Source organism: Falco cherrug, chromosome 7, assembly GCF_023634085.1.
Source record: "Falco cherrug isolate bFalChe1 chromosome 7, bFalChe1.pri, whole genome shotgun sequence".
NCBI lineage: Eukaryota > Metazoa > Chordata > Aves > Falconiformes > Falconidae > Falco > Falco cherrug.
The window spans coordinates 63,565,286-63,585,984 of NC_073703.1; the positions used below are offsets into that span (position 1 = coordinate 63,565,286).

Consider the following 20,699-nt stretch of genomic DNA (forward strand, 5'->3'; position numbering starts at 1 on the left):
GAAAGGAGGGGGAGATTTTAGCAGAGAGACAGCACATGGTGGCAGGTATGTTTTAAAGCTGTAATCTTGTCTGTCTTTCACCCTCTTCTCTGCCCTTCTTTTGGTGCTTTATGTAATAATGGTGTTTCTTGTCAAACTGGCCGGTCTTGAGGGCTCCATGAAAAAATTGCAAGATAACAGTAATATCTAGGAAAGAAAACTGTACCACCATGTCTTGAATATTGTTAAAAATGCTTTAATTACTAAAATAGACATTCAAGATATTCTGTCTTAGGTTCCAAACACCAGCCTCCTACATTAGACGTTTGCCACTCACAAAATTAAGTGAGCACTGCCCACGGGCAAGATTTACAGGTATGGTTTACCAGTATCAGGAATTAACATCAGAAAGAATGAAGCATAAGCTCTGAGCTGAAACCCATTATTTGTGCTTCTTCAGTAACTCCTATGAGACAGTTCCTGTTAGTGACTGGCTAAAAGACATTACAAAGGAGGAGACAGAAATCAGGGCTGCAAGTAGAACTGGACTCTTAAAAGGCTGCTTAGTTTTTAGTTAAGCTAATAAATAATCTCATTGCACTAGGGTAGGTGTGAGGACTTGACTGGCTTCTCTAGATCCCCCACCCACCTTGAGTAGTTCAGATGTAAACAGCAGGGGCTCAATTCTGCAATTTCTTGCAAAAGAAACCTTTGGGTAGAGTTTTTGTTTCTCTCATGACTGCAGGATCAGGCCCCTGGTAGAGAGCAGCAGTTACGCTTCAGTAAATGAATTGTGCCAGTGACAAAAGCAGGCCGTGAGCATGCAGGTTTAACACAGCTTTGGCACTGGGAAGCAGATGCTCCCACCTAGCACTTGTAGTACTGGAGTCTGAGGCAAAGAACACAGAAAAGAAGCTTCCTCTGCATAGCACCCGTCTCGTTCTAGACCATTTTCCCTTCAGACAAAACCAAACCCTTATGCACTCCGCAGGGTGAGTGTCTATTCAGGTGGCAGATCTGCTGCTGCTGGTTGCTTGCGTACAACATCCCACCTTCCCTTCTTGTTTCAAATGCAGCCTCCCTGCTTACGGCTCAGCCCCAAGGTTGAGTAAGAGTTTGTCATAGCACTGGCTCAGACGGAAAGAAGACTTTGGGATTATTAAATTAGCTAGTTCTCAGGCGTGACGCAGCCTGGCTAGTAACCACTGCACCTACTTCATGTTCTCTGAGAATACAGAAGTGAATATTAATTCTTCACTGAAGACAAAATGAATGTGTTTGCAGTCACCTTGTGCAGAGCAGACCATGTGCTAAGCTTTACAAGGTACTAGGAAGGGGAATAAGAAATGTTTGCAGTTGAAGAGGCCACAACTACTTCTTCATGTTGAAACAAGCTCCTAGGGAGCAAGGAACAGAAGTCTGGTGTGATGCTCGACATGAATCTCAAAATGGATTCTGGTAGGGAGGAATACAGGTAGGATGGACATTTCATATTTCAAAGAAACAGCCTGAATTGACAGCAGGGTGTCAGTGGTGGGACAGGTAGGGGTATAGCTCTGTGCCCAGCCCTCGCTCTCCTGTTGCTGACTGAACTTGTTCAATCGAAAGCATACCTCACACCCTAGCACCATAAAACCTGAGACAGGAGAAGGGATTAGCTTGACCAGCCACAGTCAAACTGAACGCTGCTAACTGCAAGTGGACTGCTATTCACAGTAAGGCAAGTGCCTCCAAACTGCCTGGCAAGATTGGTGAGGGCACAAGTGAGCTCCTTCCTCCCCTTGCTGGGAATCGCTAATTACTTTCAAATCCAGTTTGCAGGGAAGGTAGTGTCAGGGCAGTCTTTGGTTTTACAGAAGTGGGAAAGGTGTGTTAGAGCAAATAGGTAACTGTAAATGCCTGACAGGAAAGTGTTCATCACAAGAAATTGGTGGACAAAAGCTTCCCTTTGTCATGTAATACCTCTGTTCTTATGACTGGGGTAGATTTACCTTTTCTTTGTACATTCTATAGTGAGTAGAAGATACTAATTTTTTATGAGCTACCTGCCAGCTATTTCATGGGGTGGAAAAAGTTGTCTCTTCTGCTGTTTCTGCTTAGGGCAATGCAAGGTCTGCACCTGGAGCCTCAAGGTATTCAAGCAGCCTTGATCTTCTCTACAGCCAATTAAACAAAAAAACCAGGATTCTACAGCCCAGCTTTCTAACCTAGCTGATGAGATGCTGTATTTAAAATACTGATCTTTCATTGCTTCTATGTTTGGTGTCACTTTAAATTGTTACTCAAATAGCTTCACGCTATCCTGACAGAAGTCTTGGCCTTCCCAAACAGCTGCAACCCCTTCACTGGGCACACTGTTCCTTAAGTCCTAATATATATATTAAAAATCATGCCAGAGCAATGCAGGCCTGCAACAACATTTCGTGGGTCCAACTCCACTATATTAAAGAGAAATGAAGTTTAAAACAATTTAAAAGGGACAAGAGATAAGCAAGCAGAGCTACTTCGTTTCTTGTTCTCCCTCTGTTTCTGATGCTAATTCCACTCTCTCCCCATTTTTGTCTATTAAACAACTGCAAAAAACTCTGTAGGCAGAGAAGGTTCCTAAGGAAAGTGCAGGAAGTGGTAAGCCCAAACTTTCAGATGGAGACCCACAGCTCACTTGGACAAAATGGGCTGTGGCCCAGCAGGTCTCTCCAGGCTGTGGAGTGCTCTTTTCCCTCATGCTGGCACTAGGCTTGATGCTTCGGTGAGTTGATTTAAATCAAGTTTGGTGTCATGAATTGGCTCACCAAAGAACCTGAGGAGCACCAGCATCAGGGGAAAGGCAGCTGTGTGAGTGCCTTGCTGAGAGCAGAGAAACAGAACTGCCTCTCAGGGCAAAGTGAGCTATCAGATCAGCCATTTCATCTGACTGCACCCTTAATTTCCCTGTGGATGTAACGTGACAAGCATTTTTTTGGCAGTGGGGTTTAAATAGCACTGCTGCCTAGTTGTGCCAGCACAACTATGTGTTATGACTACATGCTAATGAATCGAGTTATCAGGTCTTCTACCCGGATGTACGGACGGTATAGCTGCATAGACTTGTAAAGGGCAGCTAAAAGGAACACAGTCGGGCACATGTTCTGCTTAGGAAATGACTGCTGCCTAAAGAAATACTTGGTAAGTTACAACCTCTGTTTTAGCCGACACCTTTCCCAAAACCATGCCCAAAGTGTGCTTATAACAGACCCCTTCTTGAAAGACTAGAGTCTTCCTGCAACGTATTAGCCAAGCTAACAGTCAGGTACTTGAAACGCTGAGGCTGGCATCATCCAGTGTTGTTCACTTTTCTCTGAATGACTGCTGGTGCCATCTTTGATGTCTGTATTTAACATCTCACAAGCAAACTTAAGTGTGTTTAAAATAAAATGGGGAGGGGAAGTCACATGTCTGTAGCCTGCCACCACACGCCAGGTACTTACTCTGTGCTTCTAGCAATGGGACGCTATACAAACGTGCTGGTGAAAGCTGGCTTTGAGCGCCTTGCGGATACTCCGCTGGGGTTAAGGTCTTTTGTCTGTCAGAAGGCAGCTTCTGGATCATTTACAGCAATCACAATCATAAATCACACTGTGGCAACTCTCATGATGCACAACGCCAATCTGGGGTGAAGATCTGTTCTATACCTTTGGTCTGTGTTCTGCTGTGACCAACTCCAGCTGAACAACGTACCTGGAGATTTCCCTTTGCTTTCTCAGCCTTTCAGAAATGCTGAAGTCCGCAGGAATGTCACAGCTCAATAGGTTATCCCCAGAGACTGCAGTAGGTGAAAGGTAGCACCCAAAGTCCAGCTTGTCTCAATGTTGTTCACTTTCTTTGTTAACTATAAAGGAAGAAAGAGTTATTGTTCCTGACAGTTCTCTAGATTTATATGTTGCACAGATGACAGCAACTACATGGCACAACCCTGGAAAAACTCAGTAGATAATTAACCAGAAAAATGAACTACTGCATGTTGATTGATACAGAGATTGGAAAGCTGGCTTTGGGATTTAACCTTTTTCTTACCTGTAAGAGGGTATTGTCCCTAAATCCAAAACCTTCCTTTAGTAAAGCAGTGATGTAAGTGAGATCCATGCAGAGGAAAGGACTGGCTGAGTTGTACCTCTCCATGTTATCACAGACTAGAGAGAAGAAAAACCACCAGATCTCAGCAAAATCAGAGTTTTTATCCACATTGTACATTTGAACTGACCTCAAGCCAAAGCCTACTAAAACAAGCCACCCACTTCTATTAACGGGTACATACGACAGATGGTACATGCTACACAGCTGCTCTACAATGTTGGAGAAAAACCCATATAGTACTTCCACTTTCTCTTAACTCCATTGCAAATACAGCTTTTATTACAGCAATATAATCCACATAGCTCTTTTGAAGTCTGAATCTCTGCTCAATTGACAGCTGGCAGGGAGGTGGTAGATTACTTATTCTTTCAAGCACACAATGTCATTTGTTTTCCTTGTCTAGTCACCAAGGTCGGCTCCAGTAATTCTGAGATGGCAGCTGCTTTTATTTTTTTCCAACCACACATGTCCAAGGATATGGAAAAGGCTTTTGCCCAACCAACCATTCCCTTGCTGCAGCTAAGTCACAATAAAGGTGACAGCGACTGGGAAATGGATTTACACTAAGCATCATCTTCTAGACCTACTGCTACCGCCCTGTTCTACAAGTACCAAGAGCAGAGTTCACTTCTTTCTAGAAACTGATAAGCAGCATCTTCCTACTATTGAATGAGAAAGAGGAGCATTAATTTAGGGTCACAGAACTGATATTCCAATGCTTTTAAAGCTAAATAAATGGTTTGATGGTGTTAGATAACATCTTAGGCGCATCTTTGGAAATTAGCTCTCTCAGTATCCAGGGGAAAAAAAAACAACCAATGCACACTCAGACTCTGCAGACTAATCCCCCTGTTCAAAACCATCAGAGTTTCTAGACATATTAAGTTTAACTGAAAAATCGTTAGAATTTAAGTTCTATTTTAGAGAAAGGTCAGTCTTCAACTACATAAACATCTTCTGGTGAAAAATAGAGTCTATCATGAGGTAGATACCTCTGCAATTCAGAGGTAATGCCTTGCTCTCATTTTACAGGAGGAGGTACAAAACCAGAACAAGCATTCAGAAAAAAAGTCAGGGGAGGGAAAGGAATGCAGAAAAGGCCGTCAGACTTACTCTCCCCCTCCATTTTGTTAGAGATTAAAAAGGTTTTAAGGTGACAGAGAAGTCAGTGCTCTCCTAAACTCAGAGAGTTGCAGTTTGACAGAAAGAGCTCTTAATATGGCAAATCTATCCCTCCTCACCTGAATAGAACTGTGAAGCCACTAATAACACTATGTTTCCCCTCACTGCTCTATCAGTACTGTCATCTGCAACAGTTACAGGTGTTGGCTAATAAAAGTAACATGACACGGAAGGTGCATGTGGAATAAAGGTTAAACAAACTGGGGTTTGTTGTTTTTTTGGTTTTTTTTTCCCTTTATGTCAAACTCACATTATGTACTGCCAATACATACGTATTTTTGTTGTTTCTTGTACACACCAGTTTCCCAAGTCTCATGACAATTACCTTCTTTGGCTTTTCTTTCAAAATCTCTCACTTCCAAAACACCTCCCTCTTCATAATCTGAAAAGGAAGAGGTGAGAAAACATCGTCACAGACCTGAAAGTATTTGAGTTCTATATCTAAGCTGACCCTAGAGTGCAACTGTGATGCTGGGCTAGGAGTGAGATCTGTTAGTATCAGAAGAGAGAGCTGCAAATATAACTGGAGCTTAAAGCACAAGTCTCATCTGCTGAACTCTGAACATCAGTCTGCACTGATGGATATACGTTCATTCCCTGATGGCATTCTGTGTATTTCCTCTTTCTCAACACAATTCCTTTTCCTGCTCCCCTGTTCCCCAGCTTCCAGGGTCCCTTCATCTAACCTTCTTGTTGACATGCTCACACATAGTAGATTATCCCAAACCAATTTACCAATTAGGTCTGTGTCAACTGCTCGATCATAGTAATAGGAGAAAGCATAGAAGGAACGTTGACGAATCTCATCTGGTTGGTGCAGTTTCCCTTTGACAACCTTGAGTACTTCCAAGTAGCAAGGCTTGAATCCTGTTTCGCCTGTAGGAAAAACACAGATGGGGTGAGCCAAACAGGCATAACCAGAGACAGAAGAATCAGTGGCGACAGGATGAAAAAGGGAAGAAGCAAAAGATTAAAGCATCGGATGGGGTGAGAAGAGCTTAGGTATCCTTTCTGTAAGCCAGCATGGCATCTGCATGCAAGGACTCTAAATCACCATCATCAAGCAGAACTGGTTAGACCTGGTCATAGCAGTCTGAAAGGTGCGCTGCACAAATAGTACAGGTGCTTGAAAAGCTTCTTCCCCATCAGGCAAAACTCCCACTGCTGTGTTCTGTGGTCAGCAGAATCTCACTTACGTTTGCTACCACCTGCGAGATAAAACCTTACTTTCTTTTCCCATCACACTGTAATTTTATCAGTCCACACACCACAAACAGCTCTTCTGTTCCCCACTGTAAAGCAAAGCAGCACCAGTCACCACTGGGATCTGTTCTAGTTGCTGATGGTAGCAGCATCACTCTCTGTATGCAGCGTTAGGGACAGTATCTTAAGAAACAGTTCCACAAGTGAGATACAATAACTGGTAGGCCAAAGTGTATCCTAACACAGCCAGACCTTTTCCACTTAGCTCAGAGCCTCAGAAAAACCTCTCCCATTCGCACAAGTAACTCTAACATTTCCTATAAAGTAGCATTTGTAGTAAGAGATCACAGCCATAGCGCAGAGTACAGACCAGCTATTCTCAGATATATCTCTTCAAATTTCCCTTTGGCTCTGTCAAAAGTCCACATTTATGACTGGACAGGTATCCTTCATAACCTGAGATAACTGATGGAATATTTGCCAAGGAAAACCTCAGATTCTGGAGACAAGACTTATCTTACAAGAAGCAGCAAGTCCCCTTAGTTTACCTTCTTTGTTGCCACCATACCAGTATTTCACTCCCCCGAAGTGCCACTCTGCCTCCAGCTGCTTTGGCAAACAAGAACTGCGGAACATTTGTCCATCCACAGCTGAAATGCAACCAGAGGGGAGTCAGAAAGGATAAAATTTAACACAGTTATCGATCAATATGCAGAATCAGAAAATAAAAAGCTGAAAGATCTTAATTAAGGTCTTTAAGCAAAAGTACAGAAATCTGAATTGACAGATGCTGCACAAACTAATTATGAATTAAGGACCAGTCTCAGTCTGGAAAAGTTGTGTCCATTTTGTCCTACAAGCTGCGAAGCAGCTGGGCTTGTCATTTGTTAATGACAGATAAATGGCACAAGGATATCTGGGTAATGGCTACTTACCACAGAAGGGAAGAAACAAGAGAGGTAATAAATTAAACACAGACACATAAACCCTAACAAGCAGCAGATAACAGAGACAAACAAAACAACTAGCAATGAAGACAAAACCTCCTAAGACACTGATCAATGGCTGCTCCAGGATCCACTGAATGTACCTTTGAAGGGTTCAGGCAGAAATACAGTAACTATTAAGAAAAATACATGATTATTGTGGCCACCACAGGTCTCACAGAAAAAGCTGGTTGAGGGGGATTGTGGGACTGCAAAAATTGCTATGGGATGTTTAGGGGAAGGCTCCAAGGCAGGGAAAGGGGGGGATCAGGGAAGCACAAATGTGGGAAAATGAAGGGGATGACAAAAGGCGGCAATCACAAGTCAGTATGCTTTTCTGTCTGAGCTTTGTGACCAGTCAACTGCAGTCTGTCCTATCCTTTTCTTAAATCCTATTCCCAACTATTTTTTACTTGAGTACGTTCCAGTAATTAACACAAGTCCATCTAGCTAGCAAGTAAGAATCCAGAAGGTGGAAAGACATCCAGGGTCCTGGACAGAGACTGGGCAAAAGTCCCAAGCTCTGGGCATGAAGACTGGAAGGACTTAAGGTCTGGGTGAGAGACTGGAAAGGCTCAGAAATGTGACTATGCATCCAAGTTAGTGAGTGAGAGTGCTCAGGGACTTCACTAATCAGTGAATACAACAGGAGGAACACGGCAGGCCACCAGGGAGGTCTATAAAATGGGTTTGGCCTAAGCAGCAATCCTTTGGAAAAGGAATTATTCATGCTGTTTGTGTTTCTGTGGATGTGTAAAGCTGTGCGTTTGTGGCAGGCCATGTCTGTATGGCGTTTGTATGCTCCCATGTGTGCAGTTCTGGAATTTTCACTTAGTCTCACTGCTGGCTGAACCTGGAAATACGGAAAAGCAGCTGTCTCACAAGACAACTACTTAAGCAGTAGCCCGTTTGCAGACAGATTTATACCAGTGAAAATGTAAAAACCCAGAAGAAACAGAAGTGAAGACGGGGGAAATGGGCTGCTGATGCTGATACGAGGCTACATCTGACCATCTCTTCAAAAATATTGGATATTTTATGATGTTAACATACCTTCCATATTCAAAGCTCCAAGTGTTGCTAGTCTGGCAGCTTTTAGTCCAAACCCCAAATAGCTGCAAACAACAATGACATTACAGTTTTAATTCTCACACATCTGGTACACTTCACCTATAGTGTCTTCCTAAATCTTGGAACACTCAAACCAGATTGCCTTCCTCTGCTTCCCACAAGTCTCCCCTCTCTAAAACAAGAGTTCCCTTTGCCAGAACAATTCCAAGTACAAAAAGAGTGACACAAACCCAAGAATTACCAACAAGCAGTAAAATGGGTAAATCTAAAATTGCAGAAAGCAGTTGGAGCTGATGACATTTCTGCAAGACATTCATGAAAAGCAAAACCACACAATCTTAAAAATGAAGGAAAAAGAAGGGTATTGTGAGGAGTCCATGGGGAATACAATGGCCATTTTTGTCATACACGTAAGACTATGTGCTCTTAGGGCAGAACTAACAAGGCAACTGCAGAAGCTCCAACTAAATGGGAGCTGTGCCTTTGTGAAAATTCACCTGTTTGACTCCACAGATTACTGCTATACTCATTATAAGCTAGGATGTAAACAATATTTACAAGAACACAACCAGATTAAAAGCCTGTTGGCCTTTCATTCCCACCTCTGTGTCTGGCTACTTATCCCTTTAGTCGTGTCAACACAAATGTTTACAGAATAAATCAGAGTTAAACTAACCTCCAGCTCCCTCATTTTTAGGAGAAGATTTTCAACCACAATTATTTTAAGTGATCTAACGGACTGCACTGGTGAATACACTGATATGTTACATCAGTAAATATAAGCAGGAGGAAAGGAGGACTATTACACCAGCTCTGCTGTCAAGTAAGCATATGCTGCAACTGACTTGAGATGATAATCTTCACCCTACTAGTTACTGGCTGAGACCAACTCTAAGTCACGCAGGTAAACTCTCTGGATTTCACTGTAGACATCTCAGAAATGTGTCAGCTTAATGCAGTAAGCACAACTGTATTATCTGAGGCCAAGTACCCTCTCCAATTGGTTCAAGAATCTGTTGTGCTCCAGGGTCTGTATCAGCTGCCTATGGCCGTCTCTGGTTTACATCAGTCTAGGTGTTACTTTTTGTCCCGTTGCTGATGAGATATGCCATTTCAAACTAAGAAGTAAAGAGTCTCAGGAAGGTCCTCTTTCCAAACCTCTGACCAGGTTTAGTTCTGACTACTGGCACAATATCTACCTTTCTGCTTGGTCCAGAGTATTTGGCTTGAACGCAGTAATAAGAATTCTTCTCGTTAAATACAGTGACTCATAATACTTCCTCTCCATTTGACAGACTAACCAATATTCCCTTGCAATGATATTGACTATGATCCTGGAATGTTTCCAGTCAACTAATGTCATGTTCCACTTCAACTAATGTTTCAAGCAGATAAGAAAACTAGTAAAAAAAGTCATGCTCCCAACAGCTGGTAACAGGATGACATAGCCATTTGCGGTTAGCTCAGGGGCTGCAGAAAGACTGATTTCCCCAGCGGAGACAGCAGCCTTTTTGCTCCTCACCTGTGGGTATAGAGCTTGTAGGTGCTATTAAACATTTCAAATGAGGTAAGAAAATCCCCAGGGGTTTCCTTCAAAGTTTCCTAAAAGTTAAGTAAAAGAAGAAATCTTTTAGTTTCTATTATGCAATAAAAAATAATCAGCTTTGATGCAATATCACAGATACACCCACAGGGTTTACTGCACACTCATGTGATCTGCTTTGAACACAAAGAACAGTTTTCCAACAGTGCACACTGCTGTAACATCTACAGCTTTTTAACACTGAGTTTATTTATATGCATCTTGGTGTTACTTCAATGTATAGTAGGGAAGCGCAACAGATCAGGATGAAAATACTTTCTAATTCAGGATAGCTGAGTTATTCAGAGTACTTACATGCTAGTCTACATACACAGAGTCCCCACCGAAATCAGCTGCACTAGAAACATTATGGACTTTTGCAAGTCAGAATAGACACCTCAATTCAAAAACTCAGAAGAATTAAAGATGCAAAGGGAAGTACAGGCCACGTTTTGACCACATTAAACATCTCACTGATACTCAAAGAAACATTGTGACCACTCACTCTCAGTCTTAGGGCTGCTTTATGACCTGGTTTAAGGGCTTTCCTCTAAATTAACGTCTTGTCTCACCACCTCCAGTTTTCCGCCTTTCACAGTCTTCCCTCTGTGCGCACCTCGCCCCACTGGTACTCAGTCCCTACCTTCTTGCCAGACTAACTCTCATTCTTGTAAATCTGAACCAGTCTAGGGCTTATTTACTGCTCCCTTGTTTCCAGTCTCCAAGACCCCAGTCCCAGTTTCTGTGTTCCCTCTGCTAATGACCTCATTCTCCCAGCCTTTTTTGGCTTGCATTCCTATCTGACAGTTGCTTTGGGCCAAGGAGCAGAATCTCAAAGAGGACTGAAGCTGCACAGTTCCTGTAGTTACCATTCAAGTATGCAGATCCTGATCCGGGTTATTTCTGTTATAAATGTAAAGTTCTAGACAGAAGCCTGCTCAAAGCGGAAAGAGATTTGGCAGTGTTCAGCTTGAGTTTCTCCTGAACAAATACAAACTGAAATTTATTTTGGGCCTTAGGTGGAATGACACTCACATCCTTGATCCAACATACCCAGATTCTGCCATATTTTGAGTTCTGTTCCTAAACTGTACATCACAAAAACTAAAAGGAGAGATGCAGAAAAAAATGGTTTGGAGAAAACCACCAGATTTTTTCATGCCTGGCTTTCGCAAAAAAGTAGAAATCCTCACACCCCTCCTCAGTGAGGCAGGCATCAGACAGACAATTTCATAATGATTATGTTTGGTTTTCAGTTGCTTATAACTTTGGCAATAATACCATGAAAAGCATAACACTAGCTTAAAAACAGCTCCACGCAGTTATCATTGTATGTCTTTATTTGCTTGTAATCTGCATTTCATTAATCCCTTACTATTACAGTATTTTGTTCAAAATGAATACAACAGCCAACATGTGACTGCCTCAGACTGCAGGAAGGGAAGAAAACCCTCTACAAACCAAAGCGGGGAATCCCTGCTAATTCTGTCAGATGGGAAAAAGTCTTCAGAAACATACAGAGCTATGCATGTGCTTTTTTGTGTGAACTTGACAATACAGGTGAGAAGCAGACAGCGTACAAGCAAGGCAACATGAACCTTGACTCCACATTGCCCTATGAATTCACACCATCGGTCCCGGTCAGTAGCAAACCCTTGAGGCCTTTTCCTGCAGGGCTCGAAGGAGACATTTGAATCCTGAGCTGCAGTTCAGCCTACTTCACAGCTCTATTTATTCTCCAAAACCCTGACATGCAACACTCCTTCCTGTTGGTCCAGTGCCCATTTCAGCAGGTGTTATCAACACAAAACAGAGGGCAAGTCCAGAGTACTTGAGGCTTTGCTGAACAAGATAAGGTTACATGTCATGTTTCAACATGACCCACCACTGCAGAATTATAATATCCTGATATGAAAACCATGTGTTTTATGGTCACCAAACACCCTTAAAGAATCTCAATTTCTGTAAACAAAAAATGCTAAACAAAGGACTCCCTCAGAAGGAGTGACAAAACCAACTTTACAATATCACGGTACAGAATGCTATAGTGCCCTTCAATACCCACGTAATTTTCCCATGCAAACTTGGAATCCAGTTTAAACTGTTACTAAAGAGCTATAGAATTTCTGACAAATAGGACAGAGATGGACTTAGGAACAGAGAAAGGAATTCTCAAAGGAAATGAGAAGAAATCAATAAGACGACAGGATTGAGATTGACTGTGCTATTACAAAAGACTTTTGTCCTGTTGAGATACTCCCTGCTCCACCCCACTACCTGCCCCCTCCAAAATTTAGTGAGGATCTGTTACCAGACTGGGGGAAAAAAACCAAAATACTTCAGCATCAGAGCAGACCCTAAATTTCTTGTAATATGCAAGAATACTCCCTGGAAATGTTTGTTCTATATTTATTGAATACAAAGTAATATCAGCATTAATGGGGCTTTCCCAGCCTGGGTCTAGAAAACAAAAGCGGTTTCTCTTTGGTTTTACCCATTTGCTTTCTTTCTTTTTACTTCCTTGTTATCCAGGCTCCTTTGTTTGCAGGCGCCTATCAGTCAACTGCTGATGTCCAAGGAAACAGAAATACAGATGCTCTGCACACCACAGATGCTCTGCACACCACAGATGCTCTGCTTGTGCCACTGCTAACAAAGTGCTATCAGAGAGCACAGCAGTGCTCAGGGCTCTCCACTGGCCTTGCAGTCCCAACCCATGCACTTTTAACCACTCCTCACCTCAAACTGTGGCAGGAAAGTGATCTGGGTTGAGGCTCCTCCCAAATCCAGAGTCCCAACAGTATGCTGGTTCTGGCCAGACAGCTGTCCTGCAAACAACACCATGCTCAGAACAGCCCAAGCACACAAATGCTAAAATGTGGATACTGCGTGTATGCTCAGTCAGCCACCAAAGTTATCACAGTATCACAGTATCACAGCAATACAGGAGGGCTGAACTGGCCTTCAAAGACAAAAAAAAAAAAAAAAAAATCACAGAGAAAAGGTTGGCAAACAGAAGGCATCACAAAAACATTCATAGGACTTTCTTCCTTGATTCCAACCTTCCCCTCCCAAGAGACAAAGGCAGATAAATCTCTAGGTATCCAGCAGAAGCACAAAGAGACAAAGTATCCCCTGCTGAAAGAAGACTGTGAGGGAGAGCACATAAATTCTGTAACTGGTCAAGGGCACTAGGAGAGGAGGGATAATAAGAGCAGAATCAGCTGTTACCATTTCTCTTCACCCACAGCAGCTTTTTTGCTTGCTCATGTATCTACTAGAACACTGATTTTCTTTTTACTAGATTGCATTCCCAGAACTTCTTAAAGCCAGTAGGGCTCCAGCTCCAATGCATCCCCTGTTACACCATTTTAGTTGCATGGTTCAGGCTGGGATGAGGAACATTGTAAAACATTGTTTCCCACCTTCTAACAGATAAGCAGTACTGCTCCCCTACCTATGATGTTAGAAAAACCAGCTTCCCAGTGCCCCCCAAGTCTTGAGTAAATCCTGGCACCTTCTGGATTAAGATGCCTCCTTTTTACTACAGGTGTGGCTCGCCCTCTGAAACACAGCTGCCCAAAACAATCCATTGTTTTAGCACTGATGCCGCAGTAGGGAAAAAAAGCAAGACACAGCAACCAAGGCAGAGAAACTTAGGGTGATCACCTCTACGGGAGAGACTCAAGTTCATATTTAGAAAGAAGTTATACAGAATTAACTACCTGTCAAAAAGTTCACAGTGATCCAGGCTAAAATTCCTGCAAAGAGTGAAAAAGAGAAAAAAGTCACAACTGAATACTCCCACAACCTCCTGCCTGCTATTAGCACTCCTTCACATGTTATATATTTACCTAGAAATCATTACTAACTACATGTAACCACCCCATCCTTCAGAGATTAATTCAAACTTATAATTAAGTGCTATGATGCATTATTGATTCATTAAAATCTCATAAGCTGTGATAGGTAGAACGTTTGTAATGTCCATGCAACTGCAGCATGCACAAATTATGTCTATTATCCAAACAATATACACAGTAGTAACAAGCTGACACAAATGCACAGGTTTCCTTGGCCAATTCCACAAGGCCCCCACCCCTTGCCCCAGGCTTTTCAATTCCCAATCTGAAAAGCGCATACATACCACTGTGTTTTAATCTCGTGGTTTCTGTAATTACACTACAGATACAGTGGCAACAAGTAAAACACAAACAACTCCTCTGACTCCAGCAGCTTGCTTGACACCAGCATGAGTCTCACCCAAACGCAGGCAAACGTGACAGTAGATGAAGTGGGATTTTAAAATAAACCTTGGCAGGCTATGCTGTGCTCTATTATGCCTCTGGTCCTGCTCCCTGTCAATACAACACTTTTCCCTACTATACATTCACCCGTTAATCCTGTTGACAAACTATGCCTGGCACCATACTTCACTGAATGCTTGCAGACTTTATGGTACTTGTACTTTTCTCCTGGCCCATGCGGACAGATTTTGCTCTTTAATCTTCCTCCATTTATTGGTAGTTTAAGCATCCTGATGTTTCTTCTTGATATCCTTGAACACCTTCTGAACTGGCAATACATCTGCCATAATGCAGTGTTCAGAACTCAACGTAACATCACAGATGGCTCTTTTCAGGCATCTGTACAGAAGGATTTTTACCTGCCTGTTCTCCAAAGTAGTATGTCTGGATATGTAGCCAAAATGTTACAGTGGTCTGTTCTGCACTGCAAAATCATCACTCACTCCAAACCCACAACATATTTCACCTTTTGTTGTATTCTACGTTACTTCCTTTGCTACTTTACTAGCTGCATTTTTCCCGGTCAGAATATTTTTAGATATATTATTTATTTGTTTTGTTATCTAATTTTTTAATACTTGCCAATTATGCTTCATCCTCCTCTAATATTCACAGTGCTCTCAATTTTCACCCAAAATTTGATGAGCTAATCAGAATAGGTCACTTTTAATGCTGATACTGCAGAATTTACAAGGCACTTCCCATAAGCTTCCTAGCTTGCTCTGTATTGTCATGTTGCCTTTCAGAAGGGGACACCACTTTTTTTCCACTGGTTCCCAAGAGCAGGCTTCAGCGGGTGAGCCTGCATTAGCCTGCATACTTATTTCTGCGATGAGGTTCTGGTCTGGAACCTCAGAAGGTTTCAGAAGAACCTTCATCTAGCTAAGTCATACATCTCTGTGTATCTGCACTTGTAGCCTAACAGATGATCAAGTCCTCAACACCACCTAGGAAAAGCGGGATTGCATTGTTTCAGACAAGGTTAGAAAGCTTTTATTTTTTCACTCAGTTTAGTGACCATTTATCTTTCCCTCTCACGCTCATAAGATCTCTCTCTTTCTCTCCCCCCCTATTTCTCTTCGCTTTCACTTTTTCCTCTTTCTAAAACATACCTTCATAAGACCCATCCATGATGCTAACACTGTCCTCTGGAACAAGAAATGGTGATTCCTCAAAGACTTCTCTCACCTGAAGAAAGAAATTATGATTATATTCCTTGGTCTTAGGAGTCTTGTTCTGCTCTGAGGGTGACAAAGAAAGTTTTCTTTTTCACAGCAGTAGAAAATAAGACAAGTGTGCGGAGTAGACAATATTCTTCCTCTTTCAAAGGCTAGGAAAGGAAGAAAAAAGTATCATAGGTCTCTCTCCCCATGCCTTCTATCTGCATCAACTCAGAGGATTTCAGGACCATACAAGAAAGTCTGCGAGTTTCATGCTGTCATAGGTTTACAATCACTTTTGACAGCTGAAATTCTCTCATGCTAGACAGAATGGAGAACCGAGTCATGAATGATGAAACAGGGGGAGCAATACAAGTGCATCCAAAAGATCTTAGTACTACCTCTAAAAGCAGAGCCTGAGCTTTCTCCTCTGAGAGCAAGCGCAGTCCAGCTGTGGCTTTTAACACCACTGGGGTCTTCTTCCAGAGATGAGGTGGCACAGCATCTATGGCCATGTCCAGCAACCTTTTGACAGTTTCAGCACCCTAAAAGGAAAAGGATGTTTTTCTTTTGACTTCCTTCTACAGGCCGTCAGAAAACAGGCCTCCCAGTTCTCCCTCAACACTAGTGAAACCAGTATTCAATAGCAGAAGATACCTCACTCACACCCAAGATAAGTATAAAAACTGCGCTAGACAACTCCTTAGAACTTTAAAGAGAATGTCTGCATTGGAAAGAAGGGTGTATTCAGAGATATATCTTACATGAGAGAAATCTTATTGTTTGTGGAAGGTATTTTTTGGAAAGGATGAAGGCAGGTAAGGGAATTGATTACTTGACAAACCTAAACATCTTGCAGTAGGATGAAACTAGATGGTGCAATTACTAACTGAAACTATCAGGGTCAAGGGGAATGTCTGCAGATTTCACTAAACGCAATATAATTCCAAGTGTGTCCATAGCAAGTAGTGTAATTAAAATGCCAGCTGTAGACTGCTTACCACATGAGGTACAGGCATTGCTGCTGGGCTCTCAATTAGTTACACTGCTCTAACAAATACAGTTCTGCTTTAGCAATAAACATTCTCCTGAGAAAAGTCTAGAAATTCCTTTTGGAGTGAATTCTTCTCCTCTCCTACCCAACGAACAAAACAACTTAGTGAAAGCATGGGAGATCTCATCAAAGTTTAAAAAAATCCAAAAGCCATTCTCTCTTCCATAAAGTTTCACACCAAAATTCCTGTAGCATTGAATGCAACTGAGCAAAATGAGAAACTTGAAACTTCCCCTATGCTAGTCCCCAACTCAAAGCACGCAAGGTAGAGTATCTAATCTAGCATTTCTCTGGCACCTCCTTTAGCTTGTGAAAGAGCTTACTGTCAGTGTAGGGGATCTGGAAAATAGCAGTTTGCTTCAGGAATGGCCCTGGGTATCACAACAACAGGACTATTTTAGTGCTTTCTGCTGTGTGCTCGTTTCTGACTCCTGATCCAACAGAGTGGCAGGGAATGAGTATACTGAGCATGAATTCAAAACTACCCCCCATTTGAAAATAAAGAGGATGGCACCTAACTTCAATTTATTAAAATTATAAATGTGTATGTATGTTAATTAATAAATCTGATTGTGGAAGATGGAACTGTCCAACTGTGTTTTGAAAAACTCCACATATAAACAAAACAACAAAAGTCCAGAGGCAGTAGAAGAGTAACTGCCTATACCTAAATAATTTCTCAGCTAAAACTGTACTCAAATATTTAACTGAGCCTGACTGAAATGAGTCCTACATATCACTGGCTTCCAAGCCACGGTTCCAAAGATAACAGCAAAGAATCAAAACAAACAAATTATTGGAAGTCTGATTACAGAAGCAGAGAATACACTTAGAGAAATACTAAGGCCTGGCTTAACCTGCTAAGTGCGTCTTTCTCCTTCCCCTTCTCTGTAACTTACGTAAAAAAATAAACTTGTATATCCAACTATACACACGCACACAAAAATTCATCATTTTTAGGAGTCAGTCAAATGAACCCTCTTTGCTTGTCAGTGTAACATGACTAAAAAAAGAAAACCCACATGGTCTTAACCCCATACTTCTAAACTAAGCAAATCAAAACAAAATATGCTGATTTCAACTGTGACCAGCACTGAAAATTTCGACCAAGATGAATAACTGAGAAAATAACTAGTAAATGAGACAGGAGATTATATTTACTCATATTTGGGGTAGCTATAGGGGAAATAAACATTGAATATGGATGCTGTTAGAGCCAAAAATCACTTTTTCTTTGAAATTCTCAAAGGCACATAGTCTAGTTATATATGGCAGTTAAGCAATTAAGCCATTGTTCCATTGATGAAATATGTAAAACAACAGCTCCCATTTCACTGTGTAGAAACTAATTCACAAAAGTAGAGCGACAGGTTTAAAGAGCCAGCAGTAGAACCTTTACACTTTTTCTTGACTCTCCGCAATTACAATTAGTAACACTTGAACTGCTAGTTTGAGTCCAACTCATATTAGCAGAAGCAAGGCCAACTCACAGGGGATGAAGGAGGGCACCTTACCTTTTCAGGCTGATCAGCATATGCAGAAAGACCCGGCTTCACAGACTCAAAGATTTCCCCTTCCAACTCAGGAAGATTTTCTGCACAAACAAAACATTACATGAAACAGTCAACACCTCCAGTCTTTTTCTTTACTTTCATAAAGGTTGCCTGCAACCCCTGTAAGGTGACTATCCTTAATTTCCACTTGCAAACAGTACTGTTACTCTGCTAAAACAAGTACTGTTCCTTGACTTCAGGAACATATTTAACATAATGTTGTCCTTGCAACCTCCAAGTTCAAAAGCAATTTATTAAGCTGTTATAACTAGAAGTATGTTAATTTTGCATTTGAGAACTACAATGAGTTATAGCAATATAGTATGACTGTTGCCTAACCTTAATAAAATTTCTTTCCCCTTCTGTCCCCAAGCTAGTTGTGAAATACTAATTCATAGGTACTATGCATGGCCCTAAAGGGCTTATTAGCTGAGTCCCAGCAGCCAATCTGCAACGTCTGCAAATTTGCTGGCTCACTGTACCCAAGCTAATTCACCCTCTTGAATCCTGTTGCGAGTGCAGCCAATTTGGGTACCTGGGCACCACGTCAGAAGCAGACATACTGGAGTGTGGTGCACCTGTGCACAGGAGGTCTCCTGAAAATGGCTCAGACCTTTGGTGCTTATAACTTTCATTTACCAATTTTAATTTGCTACAAAATGTGACATATAAGCATATGCAGAATTTAAATATCTCTTGATAGAATTCAAGGTAACATGCAACTTGACAAGAACAATGTAAGCATCTTTCCAATTCAACGAGACATTCCTTTAAACAGCCGCATAGATGAAAATCTTTGGAAATTCAGAACTCTCCAGTATATCCAGAATTAAACTTTCGAAAGATCTATGAAAAAGGTACTTTCACAGCAAAACTCCACCAGAAACAGACAATGATCATCTGCCAGAGGACCATTTGAAGGACAAACTGTAGAAATATTCAGTTGTTCCCAAATGCTGTGTTGGGAAAAAAAAAAAAATATCCACCCTCTTTTGGGAAGTTGCAGCCTAAGTCAACATACTCCAAGTGCACAGACTGACATGGGGTCTTACCTGGGCTCTTCTGTACAAAGGTGTAAATGTGAATCCGGGTTCCAGTGCTCCCTGCATCAAACATTATGCCATAAAAAGTGTTGGCTTTGGCATATATAGGGCACACATTAGGTGGAAAGAAATCCTGAAACCACATCTCCCTGTTTGAATGGGAAAGAACAAAGGACAAAGAGGAAAATGCCAATGATAGAAGGATGGGAAGTCTGGAAGATGCCATCTTGCCAGGACCCCTTGAGGCAGTCAAGCATGGATCAGCAATCATAGAGCTGCAGTTGGTTCTGTAGAGAAAAAAAAAAGCAGGAATGAAAATTACCAAGAGCCCTCTCCTTTAAAAGTCTGTAGGAAAAAACCACAAAAAAAATAATCATAGTTTATACACATATACTCTGCCCTTTAGATGCTTTTCAACACCTCATCCAAAAGATGTGATTTACTGCATTTAGTGCTAAAACTACAAACTGTTCTTTTAGAGTAAAGGTTTCTCCATTTCCACAATGCAGAAGCATTAGTTTGCTTCCCAGTATTTCTAGTTTTGACTTTATTTAGACAATTTTTTTCTCTGATTTGGCTTGCAGGTTGTCAACATTTAGAGTCCCCCGAACCTCCAAAAAGCCCAAATATTATCTGAAAAGAAGCATCAGCAAAGGGAAGCTCAGGGCAGAATCACTTTAACGTTTACACACTTGAGATGCTGTGGCAGAACACAAGTGTTATTCAGAGTCACAAACAAAGAGAATTTCATCTCAGGCTATGAACAGCTGCTGGGAGAGATTAGCACAGAGAGAGAGTGAAGCCATATCCTTACAGCAGCATCCCCAGGAAAAAGCCTGTGCTGCACAACAGGGACTGAACTGTAAGGTGCACCTGGGCTCTGCCTCTCAGTATTTTTCGTCTCTTTCCTTTTTGTCTTCATTTTGTTTTTTCACCATTTTCTCCTGACACAGTCTTAATTTTCAAAATTACAAAAAAAACGCCCACCCACTAGCAAAACCCCACCACCCTTCTCACAGTTGCCCTGAACACTCAGGTTGCTTACACAGCTTCTAACAACAGCTTCAATAAAGCCAAAGCCTCAAAGGTGTGTGACACAGTATTGGATATCATGATTGAATTACACCTCCTCTCAGTTAACACATACCTCTTTGCATGTATATTTTCCCTAAGAAATGCTAATAAAGGAAAGATACAGGTACAGAAATGATAGGGTTCATTAAGTGCCCAGAAAAAAAAGAATACATAGCTATCTTTGTTATTTGCATTTTAACAGCAGAAAAGACCGTGTGGCCAGATGCCCCACCATATGCAGTATTGCCTGCACTGACATACGCATGGAGCACTCAGCATACAGAAGTTGCAAGCAGCTCCTTATCATTCTCCAGACATTTAGTAACACATCCATCCACCTGCAGCACTGAATATTCCACTTGTATGCCTTTTCACCTGCTCTGCCCGAGACC

The 20,699-nt window shown here is 41.7% G+C and overlaps 1 protein-coding gene across 5 annotated transcripts in view; it reads right to left on the bottom strand.

Annotated features, from left to right (window-relative positions):
* The window catches only part of ENTPD5 (ectonucleoside triphosphate diphosphohydrolase 5 (inactive)), a 29,908-nt gene that overhangs the window by 5,096 nt on the left and 4,113 nt on the right, over window positions 1-20,699 (bottom strand). For 3 of the 5 annotated variants that reach the window (XM_055717013.1, XM_055717014.1, XM_055717011.1), the window contains 13 exons: window positions 19,243-19,520; window positions 18,152-18,231; window positions 15,985-16,128; window positions 15,536-15,611; window positions 13,842-13,877; window positions 12,856-12,944; window positions 10,057-10,136; window positions 8,517-8,578; window positions 7,026-7,127; window positions 6,010-6,150; window positions 5,600-5,656; window positions 4,033-4,148; window positions 220-3,847 (listed from right to left, as the gene is read on the bottom strand). In XM_055717013.1, the coding sequence (XP_055572988.1) occupies window positions 3,761-3,847; window positions 4,033-4,148; window positions 5,600-5,656; window positions 6,010-6,150; window positions 7,026-7,127; window positions 8,517-8,578; window positions 10,057-10,136; window positions 12,856-12,944; window positions 13,842-13,877; window positions 15,536-15,611; window positions 15,985-16,128; window positions 18,152-18,231; window positions 19,243-19,504 (1,332 nt within the window). In that variant the 5' untranslated portion in view covers window positions 19,505-19,520 and the 3' untranslated portion in view covers window positions 220-3,760. Of the gene's footprint in view, window positions 1-219; window positions 3,848-4,032; window positions 4,149-5,599; window positions 5,657-6,009; window positions 6,151-7,025; window positions 7,128-8,516; window positions 8,579-10,056; window positions 10,137-12,855; window positions 12,945-13,841; window positions 13,878-15,535; window positions 15,612-15,984; window positions 16,129-18,151; window positions 18,232-19,242; window positions 19,521-20,699 lie in introns of those variants that run through there. The other 2 variants (XR_001335200.3, XR_008733279.1) reach the window with 1 other exon arrangement.